Source organism: Mauremys reevesii, linkage group 6, assembly GCF_016161935.1.
Source record: "Mauremys reevesii isolate NIE-2019 linkage group 6, ASM1616193v1, whole genome shotgun sequence".
NCBI classification, from domain to species: Eukaryota; Metazoa; Chordata; order Testudines; family Geoemydidae; genus Mauremys; species Mauremys reevesii.
The window spans coordinates 33,320,131-33,334,887 of record NC_052628.1 but is presented as its reverse complement, the minus strand read 5'-3'; the positions used below and the strand labels follow the sequence as shown (position 1 = coordinate 33,334,887).

The 14,757-nt window shown below is 43.8% G+C and overlaps 1 protein-coding gene across 1 annotated transcript in view; it reads right to left on the bottom strand.

The window, feature by feature from the left end:
* IL31RA (interleukin 31 receptor A) overlaps positions 1-14,757 on the bottom strand; it is a 93,555-nt gene that overhangs the window by 40,025 nt on the left and 38,773 nt on the right. The window contains 3 exon segments of the mRNA XM_039543823.1: positions 487-662; positions 8,084-8,207; positions 12,952-13,115. Coding sequence (XP_039399757.1) covers positions 487-662; positions 8,084-8,207; positions 12,952-13,115 — 464 coding nt within the window.

Here is a 14,757-nt window from a genome sequence, read left to right as displayed (position 1 = left end):
AGAACATACAGAATGTAATAAGGCCTAGAGAGAATTTCTAAAGAAAAATAAATTGATATAGAAAGATTTCTGTTTTGGCTGATATACAAGAAACTCAATAGGTTATTATCCCAATTACAATCTGAGGAAGCAAGGTAGAATGCCCTAGATCCAATGTATACCAAAGAGACTCCCTTTCAGTCTATTTCACACTTGCAAACTTTCCACACTTTTTCAGGATTCAGTTAATCTTTTCCCAGAGCAAACTGAGGACTGTTATGTGCTTGCTCAGAATGAAAAGCTATAAAAATGTGGATCACCCCATTTATTTCCTATTCTAAAAAGCATGCTGTATCCTCAATTTGATATTCTATTTTTATTTTTTGTTTTAAGGTGTTTCACTTGATTTTTATAAGAAAGCTATTTTGTGTAATTAAATGTCAGCATGGTTTTATTTGATCTCGTTATGTAGTACTTTATCTTTAAGTATTTTACGAAAGAAGTTACCTATTTTATTCATATTTATAGGAACGCAATCAGATATGCCTACACCCAAGACATTTTCAGCTTTCACCTGACAACAATAGTCTTCAGCAAATGGAATATCTGGGGAGAAAAACGAACATGATCCGTTGTTGCTTTGACAGGTATCCTCTTGAAATGCATCCATCAAATTTTGATCCCTGTCATTACAAAAAACAAAGAAAATTGAATTTGCAACCCTTTCTTAAATCAAGGACAACTAAAAGAGTTAATGGGCTTAGTTTTAATTAGAGAGGCAAGGTGGGTGAGGTAATATTTTTTATTGAACCAACTTCCGTTTGAGAGAGAGAGAAGCTTTCGAGACCTGAAGAAGTGCTTTGTGTAAGCTCAAAAGTTTGTCTCTCTTGCCAACAGAAGTTGGTCCAACAAAAATATTACCTGACCCACCTTGTCTGTCTAATATCCTGGGATCAACACCGCTACAACAACACTTCATAAAATGTTAGATTCAATTAGCAATTACAGTTTAAAACAAATATTCACTAAATTCTATACAACAAGCTATGTTCTTCTAGTGAACTTCTCTTAAAGGAAGCTTAACTACCAATAAATGCCATTCCCTTAATGTATTGCCCCTGCAAATCCATGCTGTAGGATTTTGTTCAAGTCTTAGTACCATTTAAAAGCTGTTAACTGTTAAGGAGGCATATGTGCAGCCAGCACGGATCCAAACAGATGTAATTGCAGTGAAAACAGCCACGTTCAAGGTGCAGCAGTGAACAGAACAATCAATTTAATGGGGAATCCATAAGCCTAGTTAATAGCAGGTTAAAATCCTAAGCAGGAGTATTACAGATAGATGTACACACGCAGCACCCCTCTTGAAAAGCATTTCATAGCAGGATGCATGAACACAGAAGCATCCTCCATAAGAAAAAGGCAAAAAGCAATGAACTGCCACATACATTTCAAGTATGGAAAAAGAAAAGCCCGACTGTACCAGTGACAAGATATACCATGGGAGTAGGAAACAAGAGAGACTTTTTGAAAGAGTTTGTTCCATTTCAGCACATGCTTTCCTCATAGATAGTATGTGATGTGAGACTAACAAAACCTGTTTCATTTCATCTGACCATAAACAAAATTCTTCATCAACTACAATGCCTCTCAATCTACCCACGTTCTCTCTCCCAGTCCCAGTTTCCTTGCCCAGCCAGTACCAGTCTTCCCCACCACCTCCACCAATTCCTTCTGACTAGAACAGGCTGCTTGTCCTAATCTACTCTTTTCCCTCCCACTAGGTCCAGCTCTCGTCTCCTCTGCATTTAAGTGAAGTGGCTTCCTCCTCCATGCTGCCTGGATAAAAGCAAGGGAGTCACTGAGAGCACAGAAGAGAAAGGCTGACTGCCCTTCATTCTGGTGTCCAGTCCCACCTTGGCCCAGAGTGGACAGGAGCAGCAACTACATGTCTAGCTTTGCACTCCTGGGCTGAAGAAGTTTGCTCCACTGTGTGAGGGTAACGCAGGCACAGCCCAGTTAGGCCAATGAGAACTGTGGGGGAGGTGCCTGTAGGCGGGGCAGGAGGGCCCCTCCACCTAAGATCCGGAAGAACATGTCACCACTTCCTGGGAGCTGCCAGAGATAAGCGCTGCCCGGAGCCCACACCCCTTACCCCAACCCCTTGCCCCAGCCTTGAGCCCCCTCCTGCCCCCAAACTCCCTCCCTGAGACCACACCCCCTCCCACTCCCCAACCCCCTGCTCCAGCCCCCTCCTGCATCCTGAACCCCTCATTCCTAGCCCCACCCCAAAGCCTGTATGCCCAGCCCAGAACCCATACCCCCTCCCACACCCCAACTCCCTGCCTCAGATGAGAGTCCCCTCCCACACTTCAAACCCCTTGGTCCCACTCACAGCCCGGAGCCTGCACCCTCAGCCAGAGCCCTCACCCCCTCCCACACTCCAACTCCCGTCTCAGCCCAGAACCCCCTCCCATACCCGAAACACCTCGTCCCTAGCCCCACTCCCCCAGCCAGAGCCCTCACTCTCTCCTGCATCCCAACCCACTGCCCCAGCCCGAGGGTAGGGGAGAGCAAGTGATGGAGGGGAGGTGGAGCAAGTGCAGGCAGGGCCTCGGAGAAGGGGCTGGGCAGGGGCAGAGCTTTGGAGAAGGGGCAGGGTGATCGTGTTCAGTTTTCTGCTATTAGAAAGTTACCTAAGCCCAGTAACAAGTGAGCTGGTGAAACATGCTCAGTCACTCTGTGGGGATGGTGCATGTGCAGTCTGGTCAGCACCAGAGGATGGAGCATACTTGGTGAGGATGGAATATTCAAAGATTTTAGCTGCTAACCGTAAACGGAGATTTTTCAAATTCTTATAATTTGGCCACATTTGGAAGATTTTCATAGGAACAGCAAAAAGTTACATCTCTGACACAATGGTCATCCATTCTGCCAAATTTGGAGTCCCTGCCCAAAGCATGGGGACACTAGAGAATCCCAAAGAAAAGGTCACTAGAATTTTTTTAACATTGCAAAACAATTTATTTTTTCCTAACCTAGTTTTCAGAAATGGCTGAAATGTTTTTGCTGAAATTTTTAGTAAATAATAATAAATAATAATAATAATAATCAGCCCAAGGCAGACAACTAACAGAAAATTTCAGCCCAAATGGTTAAAGTTTGTCAAAGTTAGGAGCAACTGAAAATAGGGTATTATGTGAAGTGTTGGTCAACCTTTATAACAGGTGTTGCTACCAACCCTGATTATATGTTTTCATTATATTAAAATTTTCAGAGAAAAAAATCCCAAATCTATCAACACAAAAGCTGGATTCAATGTCAAGGCTGCAAATACAAGAGAAAGGCTGAAATGTCAGGACTGCTGAGAGAAAGCAGGTTATCAGGTAAGAAATACTGATTGGTGTCCCTCTATACAAATCCTGACATTAACCCCCTCAATAGCAGTATCCAGTGCTGCGGCGGTGGTGGGGAGGAACGGAGGGAAATTGGCCTAGCTAGCCAAAAAGAGAACTGAAAGGATGGGCTGGTCAGGTTCTCATATATGATAAATGTCAGTGTTACCCAGGGTTTTCAGAACCCACAGCAGGGGCAACTGAACTATTGCACTCCAGACGGTGTCAGGAATAAATCAATGGGAACAGAGCAATTCCATCTGATAAAAGATTAAAGCAAGTAAGCATGCTCTATCTAAAACTGCAGTTTTTTAGATTCTAGCACACAGACATAAGCAATAGGTTTAGAACAGGGGTTGGCAACTTATGGCACGCGTGCCAAAGACAGCACGCAAGCTGATTTTTAATGGCACGCTGCTGCCTGCCAGAGCAGCGTGCCATTAAAAATCCTGCCCAGCCTGGCCCAGCCTGCTCTTCTTTGCCCTCCACCCCCCCAGCAGAGGCAGAGCATAGGCGTGCGAACGGGGTGTGCCCAGGCACACCCTAATGCAGGGGTGGGCAAATGGCCCCACTCTACCGGCGCGGCAAGCCGCAGGGTCTGCGCTCCCGGGCCGGAGCGCCAGCTGAGCACAGCAAGCCGCCGGCCCCTCCCCTGGAACCATGCCGCCACGTGCAGCACTTTGGGGGCCGGGGCTGCGTGCTTCTGCGGGGCAGTGTTTGGCTCCGCGGGGAGGCAGACACACTTCCCCCTCCCCTGGAGCCATGCCACCTCGCGTGCAGCACTCTGGGGGCCGGGGCTGCATGCTCCCATGGGGAGGCATGTCTGGTTCTGTGCGGAGCAGAACATGCTGCTAGGAGCCTCATGGTAAGGGGGCTGGGTCCAGGGGGGTTGGGTAAGCGGGGCACAGTCAGTGGATGGGGAGCAGGGGGGGTTGGATAGGGGGTGGGAGCCCGGGTGGGGTGGTTAGGGGCAGGGGGTCTCGGGAGGGGGCAGTCAGGAAGCGAGGGGGTTGGATGGGGCATGGGAGTCCTGGGGTCTGCAGAAAAAAGTGGAGTGGGGCCGCGGGGGTGGGGTGGTGGTGGAATAGGGGCATTTCCCCTCCAGTCCCCTGCCCTGTCCCCCCCCCACACACACAGCCCTCTGCCCTAAGCCCTGTGCCCTGCACACACCCCATGCCCCTGCCTTGAGCCCTGCACCCCCCTCATACACACCCAGGTCTCTGCTTGACTCCTTCACCCTCCCCCCATGACCCCAGCCCTGACTCTGGCACCCCCAACATACCCAGACCCCACTCCACGCACCCCTCACATCCTGACTCTTGCACCCCCACATCCCCACCCCCACCCAGAGCACCAAACGGGAGCTGCCTAGGTAAGTACCCCACACCCAAACCTCTTGCCCCAACCCTGAGCCCCCTCCCTCACTCTAGCTCTTGGCCAGACCCTTCACCCCCAGCCCTGTGCTCAGTGCACTCCCACCCTCAGCTCAGTGCAGACAGAGGAACAGAATGGGCCAGAACCAGGGAGAAGGTAGGTACTCACTGTATGTGGGCAGGGCCGGGACCCCAGACCGGCAGCGGGCTGGGCGGGTCTGGCTGGCAGGAGCCAGTGGATGGAACCCCTGAGCGGCAGTGGGCTGAGCCACTCAGCCCACTGCCAGTCTGGGATCCCAGCCACCAGCCCCGCCTAGCCCGCTGCTGGTCTGGGGTTCTGGCTACCGGACCCTTGCCAGCCAGGGTCCTGGCTGCAGGCCCCGCTCAGCCCGCTGCTGGTCTGGGGTTCTGGCTACCGGACCCTTGCCAGCCGGGGTCCCGGCCGCAGACCCCACTCAGCCCGCTGCCGGCCTAGGTGAACAGAACCTTAGACCAGCAGCGGGCTGAGCGGGCCAGCGGTGTAAGATCAACATTTTAATTTAATTTTAAATGAAGCATCTTAAACATTTTGAAATGTTTTGAAAACATTTAGAGACCTTCTAAAACACATTTAAATGTATTACCAGCATGCGAAACCTTAAATTAGAGTGAATAAATGAAGACTCAGCACACCACTTCTGAAAGGTTGCCGACCCCTGGTTTAGAATATTCCAGATATTTACCTAAACTCTGGATTGGTATTGAGTAATTAACAGTGGCAGTTGCTTACCCACCGGGGAGATAAGGTGTCAGGAAAAATGTCTCTCAATATGGCTTCAGAGGATTGCTCCAAAGTATACTGTATTAGCTAATCTTTTAAAACTAATTTTTACAAAACACACAGGTCATAATGACCCCTGCTAAGTCATCATTTTTTTAAACTTTCAAAAACTTTTAATATCAGATGAGCTGAGACTCAAGGTCTTCTAACCACCAAGATTTTCAGTCTTACTTGTTTACTGTTCTTTCCCCTCTTCCCATTCTGCTTAGCAGAAACTGCCAGTTAGTTTTGACCTTGCAACTAAAAGCCTACTTTCCAATTAACCCTTAACTATGTGTTGTTCTATTTTATTAATTCCTGATGGCTGAATGCACATAACATAGTTGCAATTGGCTTAATTATATGCTGGGGTACACACACCCCTCAAATCCAGGGTAACACCAGCACAAGACTTTTGCTTTTTTTTCCTGTCCATCTGCTGGAAGGAGGAATTATACCCATTACACCTGGGTTGGCAGAGAGGTACGCTGAAAACGTGCCTAGTATTGACCAATAATTTTTTCCTTCTTTGTACTTAAGCAAATAACAGGGGGATCTTACTGTAAGTATTTCAGTCAATATTGAAATTAGGCTTGTCAGCAATTTCCTGCAATTTTTTTTCTGGTTTTAAGGACTCTAATTTACTGACCTGAAATCCTATGTAATATAATTAGTGACAGAGATGGCAACGTCCGGCCACATCCTTGGGAGACCATATTGAATTAAGTTTAAGTATCTTTGGAGTACACTGTATTAAATGAATTGTGTATGTATTACTAGGGGCCAGGATTGTGTGTAACCTCTCTAGGGCAGAGATGTGATAGATGTGAGGCCTGGGAGTTTAAAAGCCAGGCAAAAAAATGACTTTTGGGACAACAAGTATTCAATGGATTTCCTGGAGAATACTTAGAGAGGTTAATGCAAATTCCTAATCTCTGGCTTTCAAAAACCCAGCCTTTTGGAACTACACCCTGAGGAGATGGTGATGGGCTTCTGATTACTTCTTGACAGAGACTGTAAATTAAAGGTTGTAGCTGTATAAAGAATTGGCTGAACTGCCCATGGGGCAGACAGCTATGAACTTATAACCACAGGGAGAACCCAGCTGTGGGTTTTGAAGGACTGACACCTACCAGAGCTTGAGGGTGGAGTTAGGGGTGACCTTTGGTAAGCTTTTTAGTATGCATACAGGTTATTTATTGTTTTCTCTGTAGCACTTTCACTTTAAGAATAAACGTGCTTACTTTTATAGATTATTTTAATTTATAACTGGAAGCAATACACTGGAGAGAATACTACGGAGAGATAGCAAAGTGCAGATGCTAGCCTTTTAGGCAGTCTGGCTTGCTGGGGATATCACACCTTAGGATATGATGCAGCTTTAAAGATTGCCCAGTAAGAAGGGACTGAGATGAAGGTCTCTGCTCTAAAGAGATGGTGGCTGGAAGCCAGAAACCTAAAGCAGGTTTCTTTGGTGGACCACAGACGGGTTAAAAATTATCTCTAGTGGTTTCTCAGTTTTCTCTACTAATTCTTTACACTTATATCATCCACCTCTGCTATTTCATTCCATTTATCTAGGAACTGTTTCACTACTCTGTCACCAATCTTTTCAACAGAATTCTCCAGACACTCACTATCAATTCTGCACTTTTCATTCCAAAAAAGATATTAGCTGCTGTCAATATCTGTTACTTCCATGTCCTCTATAAAGTGGTTTCTTTACTTATTTAGTAGTGATCCTACCCATTCTTCTGTTTTTCTCTTAATCACAAACTCTTTGATTACTAGAGACCTCAATATTAACAGCATAAACTGACCTTTGCTATACCAATGCAAGTACCATTGAAGCCAAAAGACGTTGTACGTGCATATCTGAAGGCAGAATTAAGTCTATGGTATTTAATTTTCCAACTAATTGTATTTATCTAACATAAAACATTAAACAAAGTTGTAGATTTACCAAAGCAAGTATAAAACTGACTACTAGGAGATTTGTACTGCATTTATCCTTGATGCCAGCAGTTTTGTTCTTTCATCATTCCACCCAAATCTGCATTTACATTGGATATGTTGGTGTTCATTTCTCAGCAACCTCAATTCCAGTTTAAACAGATAGGGTTAGGGCATGGAAATATATTGCATAATGAATACCAGAAAACTGGTAAGAATAAAGAAATGCATAAAGACACATGAAAGACTGCAGAGGAACAATAAGCAGCACTGTTTCATTAGCTGTGCAAAGTGCTAAGAACTAGATAGTTCTGAATTCCAAATTTAGCTTTGCCATTGATTCAATGTGTGCTCTCGTCAACCATTTTATCCTTCTGCATGTTTGCCCATTTTATAATGAGGATAATACTTGCCAATCTACCTCCCAGGTATGTTGAGGGTTAATTAGTTAATTTTTTACAGCAGTCTGAAAATGTAAAGTGTGTATTAATGCCAAGTACTGTTACTGCAAATTAAATATGTACAGTTAGTTTCTACTTCAATCATTCCAAAACTTTCTTATGAGAAAGGTATTAGATACTTACTGAATATTAACCTGAGCATATTTTGTTTTTTTAAGATAGGTAACTTTTCTTGCAGTCCATCTGCGAACACAACGGTCATCATAAAAATAAATGCAGGTAATATTTTTTATCTTGTCTGCAGAGACTGTAAAATGAGATAAAAACAAGAACTGATCTTCAGAAAAATAGCATGTTGTTATAGTACATTTAATTTTTTATTTTAGTACTTCTAATCTCCTGTAGATAACTTCCATAATGGCTTTACTTGTCTTAAGCTAATGGATTTCCTTCTTTAATTGAACCAGCAGAACATTTACCTAGGAAAACTTTTAGTTATCTAGTGAATGAAAACTATCAAGATAAAAAACAATCTCTGCCCAAACCTGGTATAAAAATACTAACCAATGATGTAATGTAAACTGCATCTACTCTGCATCTAAGTTCGGTCTCAGGCATTAAACAAACAAGTCAATTTTGGATTTGGATATTGTGGCATAGCCAGTTTTCCAGTAGTGGGGAAAAAGAAAAAAAACAGTTACTCACCTTCTCATAACTGTTGTTCTTCGAGATGTGTTGCTCATATCCATTCCAATTAGGTGTGTGCACGCTGAGTACACAGTCATCGGAAAGTTTTTCCCCTAGCAGCACCCACTGGGTCGGCTGTGGAGCCCCCTGGAGTGGTGCCTTCATGGCATTCAATATAGGACCCTGCCAACCCGGTGCCTCCTCAGTTCCTTCTTGCCGGTTACTCCGACAGAGGGGAAGGTGGGTGGCTTTGGAATGGATATGAGCAACATATCTTGAAGAACAACAGTTACGAGAAGGTGAGTAACTTGTTTTTCTTCTTCGAGTGATTGCTCATATCAATTCCAATTAGGTGACTCCCAAGACTTACCTAGGTGGTGGGGTCGGAGTTATGGAATTGCTGATTGGAGCACCGCTCTGTCAAAAGCTGCATCATCTCTGGCGTGCCAGACGATGGCGTAATGAGAGGTGAACTTATGTACTGAGGACCAAGTTGCTGCCCTGCAGATTTCTTGTATTGGGACCTAGACCAGGAACACTGCTGTTGAGGCCTGAGCCCTCATGGAGTGTGCCATAAGAGCCGGGACTGGTATTTTGGCCAGCTCATAGCACATGTGGATGCATGATGTGATCCAGGAAGATATTCTTTGAGATAAGACTGGGAGCCCTTTCATCCAGTCTGCCACCGCTATGAACAACTGGTTCAACTTCCTGAATGGTTTAGTGCGCTTGATGTAAAAAGCTAGTGCTCGCTGAACATACAGGGAGTGCAGCCTCTGCTCACGGCTACTGGCATGAGGCTTAGAATAAAAAACAGGCAGGAAAATGTCCTGACTAGTGTGGAAGTGTGACACAACCTTAGGAAGAAAGGCTGGGTGAGGTCTGAGTTGCACCTTATTCCTGTGGAAAACCATACAAGGTGGGTCTGAGGTAAGGGCCTTTAACTCAGACACCCTCCTTGCTGATGTAATGGCGACCAGAAAGGATATTTTCCATGACAGATAGAGAAGGAAGCGAGTCACCAGTGGATCAAATGGGGGGCCCATTAGCCTGGAGAGGGCCAGGTTAAAGTCCCACATGGGGACAGGCGGTCTGATCTGGGGATGTAGGTGTTCCAGACTTTTGAGGAACTGACCAACCATAGGGTTGGTGACGACAGAGCATTCAGATGCTCCCGGGGGGAAGGCTGAGGTAGTAGCAAGGTGTACCTTAATGGAGGATGCTGTTTCAGGTGCAGAAGGTACTCTAAGATGAGGGGTACAGGTGCCTGACAAGGGGGTGTACAACGCTGGTCGCACCAAGTAAATCTTTTCCACTTTGCCAGATATGTGGCTCTAGTGGAGGGCATCCTGCTGATGAGTAGGCCCTCCCTTACTCCATGGGGTTCAGCCATGAAGCTTCCAAGCCATGAGGTGGAGGGACTGCAGGTCAGGGTGATGAAGGCGATGGTGGTCCTGAGTGATCAGGTCGGGAAGGAAAGGCAACGTGACCGGAGAGACCACTGATAGTTCCAGGAGCATGGTGTACCAATGTTGTCAAGGCCACGCTGGTGCTACCAGAACCTCCTCCACCGCTACCCTGGTGAGAAGCGCCCGCACCTCCTGGATAAGGAGTTGCTCATGAGAAGGGTCCCTGAAGAGGGATGGTGAAGGGCAGTGGGAGGGAGGGTAGGAGCAGAACTGGAGAGAATATCCCACTTCTACCATATGGAGAACCCAGCAGTCCAATGTTATTCGGGACCAAGCATGATAGAAGTGGGACAGATGATTCAAGAAAGATGGGGAAGGATCCGGAATTGAGGCTGGTGCACCATCCTCGGGCGCAACTTCAAAAGGTCTGCTTTGAACCCAACAATGGGTTAGTCAGGACCTGGCCCTGCCCGGGTGGGGGTGTTGAAGGCTTTTGTCTGCCATTCCTGCCCCTTCTCCTATAAAATTCCTGCCTCGGCTGAGGAGGGTAGAAGCGCTGCTGCGGCTTGAAATGTTTACGTTGGGTTGCCGGGTTGTGCATACTCAAAGATTTCATGGTAGCCCTGGAATTCTTTAGGCTATGCAGCCTAGAGTCACAAACAGGTCCCGCATGGTCTGTTGAGCATCAGGCAGGAGTCCCAAGGCCTGCAGCCATGAGCTACGCCTCATGGCGATGCCCGAGGACAAGGTACATGCTGATTCCGCAGCATCCAATGAGGCCTGTAAAGAGGTTCATGCCACCGCCTTGCCCTCCTCCACTATCACTCCAAACTCCTCCCTAGATTCTGTTGGCAACAGCTCCTTAAACTTGAGCATCGAGTTCCAAGAGTTGAAGCTGTATCTACTCAGAATTGCCTGCTGGTTGGCAATCCTGAGTTGCAACCCCCCCCTAGAATATACTTTGTGCTCAAATAAATCTAGGCACTTGGCATCCTTGGACTTAGGTGCTGGGGCTTATTGTCCCTGCCTCTCCTTTTCATTTACTGCAGCCATTACAAATTAGCAAGGTGGGGCTGGGAAGGAGGGCCGTCTCTCCCCAGCAGCCGAAGCCCTGGAGCTGGGGAAAGTCACCTCCATCACATTAGAAAGGTAAGACTACTGATATTATTATATGAGTTGTGTGCTTTTATTAGTAGAACAAAAAAAATTTTTATTATTACGTTTTTTTTTATATAGTGCTTTTATCCAAAGCGCATTACAATAGTTAGCTAATGGTACAAACATAATTTGGAAAGGTCATTACATGGTTTGCCGAGATACTCAGCAATTTTCAGGTGTTCCACACAAAAAAAAAAGTTCGAGAACCACTGTTCTAGATTAAAGAGCCCATTATCAAATTTATGTTCCCCATGTAGGTACTTATAGACTAAGCAAATCCCATTCACCTTTTCTTTGTTAAACTAAGCAGATTGAGTGCTTGCAGTCTTTCACTAATAAGGCATGTTTTTTAATCTTTTAATTGTTCTTATGGTTCTTTTCTGAACCTTCTCCAGTTCATCAACATCCTTCTTGAACTGTAGACAACAGAACTAGAAATTGTATTTCAGAAGCAGTTACTCCAGTGCCAAATCCAGAGATAACATAACCTCCCTACTCCTACTTGAGATTCCCAGTTACACATCCAAGGATTACATTAGCCATTTTGGCCACAAAGTTGCACTCAGAGCTCACGTTCAGCTGATGCCAAATCTTTTTCAGATCACTGCTTCCCAGGATAGATTCCGCCATTCTGCAAGCATAGCCTGGATTCTTTGTTCCTAGATGTCTGACTTTATATTTGGCTGTATTAAAAGCCATATTGTTTGCGTGCACACAATTACCAAGCAAACCAAATTAAATGAAATAGTAAAAACACTCCAATTGCCCAACAGTCGCAGGTTTTATTGAATGTGTGTAGTCATCCCAAAGACTGAACTAGACATCAGGAAGTTGGTTTCAGAAAAGTAGTTCCAGTCTTAAATAGCACATTTTGTCTTGGGGTGGTCTTTAAAAAGATGGTGGGCAGATTTTCAGAGGTAGTGGGCACCAAAAGCTCCCACTGATAGTCAGGATGTGCATACACTTATGATATACATTATTCTATCAACAAAATAGAACTGCACATTAAATTGCCCAGTCAAAACACAACGGTTATGGATTACTTTTAACATAATGATTAATATATGGACACAGTGTTCGCAAGAAGTGCCTTACTGAGTATTTTTCACTAGGGCTCAGCGGAGGATGGAATTTCCATTTCACAAAAGATTTTGAGATTTTAAAGTTTGGTTTCATTCTGAATTGGAACAAAACCTGAAAATTTCAAAATTCTTTTGCAAAAGAAAATTCTGGAAATAAAAATAACTTCAGATTGACTTAAATGTTTCATTTTGACAAAAAATAATTGTTTTGATTTTTATATAACATACAATACAAAATTTTAAAAAATTCAAAACAGTCATTTCAAAATGAAAAACCAAAATATTTTCTTCCAAAAATGTTGAAATGTAATGTTTCAATATTGTCAGAACTTTTCCTCATTTTTCTCCCTAACCAAATTTTTGCAAAACGGACATGATTTTGCAAAGCATTTCAATTTCAATCAAACTACATATTTCAACAGAAAATGGTTCAAAGTTTTTCCAGCCAGCTCTATTCTTATCTTATCCTGTGTGGGTTCCTTTTAACTGTAACCTTAACTGTGAATTTCCTGCATTAGTAATACTTGGTTTTGGGTTAATAACATCCCAGTAATTTATTTATTTTTTGCCTTTAAGGAGCTTATCAAATATGTACTTTCAAAACAGGCTCCATCTTAATGTAGTTTTTGTCTAGGAATACCCAGGAAATGAAGTTATTAATAACTTAATGAATCTACTCTATGGTCATCAAATACTGATATGTACATCAAATTACCTGATTTTATATCTTGCATAGAATGAAAATCCAATTGGTCTTCAACTAAAGCATCTTCCTCTCTCACATTAACATAGTTTCGATCAGTGCGTGGATAAAATAAAGAGCATATACTGTGATTTGTTTGGCAAATATTATCACAATATGTCGCCATAAAAATGGGTCTATTACCAAAAACAAAGAGCAGAAAGAGGAAAACACTTAAAATCATTCTAAAATATAGGGAAAAAAATATTTAGAGGCTATCTTCCAACAGCTCTTCATTAAAATTCATTTTGCACCAAGTGTATATTTTCTCTCTAGATAATTTAATCTTGACAACCATAATAGGAAGCATTTTATGAGGTACTTTCCTAATTCTTCTGCAGAATCTATTGCAGAAGTTAATGGATTACTTTACCAAAGAAGTTTTTCCACTCACTCTGTTGTGTGTCTTCTGTATATCTATATTTTCTAAAAGTCACCACGTTTTTCATTATTTAAAACATGTTAATCATCTTCATGTTTAATACCCTCAGTTGTAACCTACTTACAATTCATAACATACTGTCTCAGGAGGCTTATTAGAAGACCAATTAAAATTACTTAATTACTGGACCAGACTAGACCAGGGTATCAAGACCCATTTTAGACATAGAATCATAGAAATGTAGGGCTGGAAGGGACCCCAAGACATCACTTAGTCCAGTCCCTACACTGAGGCAGGACCAAGTATACCTAGGCCATCCCTGATAGCTGTTTATCTAACCCAGGGGTTCTCAAACAGGGGGTCAAGACCCCTCAGGGGGTCATGAGGTTATTATGTTGGGAGTCACGAGCTGTCAGCCTCCACCCCAAACCCCGCTTTGCCTCCAGCATTTATAATGGTGTTATATATATATAAAAGTGTTTTTAATTTATAATGGGGGGGGAGGAGTCGCACTCAGAGACTTGCTGTGTGAAAGGGGTCACCAGTACAAAAGTTTGAGTATCACTGGTCTAACCTGTTTTTAAAAACCTCTAATGACAGGGGTTCCACAACCTCCTGTAGAAGGTTATTCCAGTTCATAACTACCCTTATATAGTCAGAGTTTTTCCTAATATCTAACCAAAATCTCCCTTGCTACAGATTAAACTGATTACTTCTTATCCTACCTTAAGTGGACATGGAGAGCAACTGATCATCATCCTCTTTATAACAGCTCTTATATTTGAAGACTGTTCTCAGGTGCCCCCTCAGTCTTCTTATCTCACAACTAAACAAACCCAGTTTTTTTTAAAACTTTTCCTGATAGGTCAGGATTTCTAAATCTTTTATCATTTTTGTTGCTCTTCTCTGGATTCTCTCCAATTTGTCCATATCTTTCTTAGTGTGGGACCCAACACTGCATACAATACACCATACCAATTACAGCAAAGCAATTATCTCCCGTATCTTAGGGCTGTTCTACACTCCCGTGGTAAGTCAACCCAGGTTACACCACTTCAGTTACAGTAACTTCTCGCTTAACGTTGTAGTTATGTTCCTGAAAAATGCTACTTTAAGCGAAACGCTGTTAAGCGAATCCATCTTCCACATAAGAATTAATGTAAATGGGGGTGGGGCGGAGGGTCAGTTTCAGAGAAATTTTTTTCACCAGACAAAAGAATATTACACACACACACACACACACATACACACTCTAAGTTTTAAACAATTTAATACTGTACACAGCAATGATGATTGTGAAGCTTGGTTGAGGAGGTGGAGTCAGAGGGTGGAAGAGGGTGGGATATTTCCCAGGGAATGCCTTACGGCTAAATGATGAACTAGTACTCAGCTGAGCC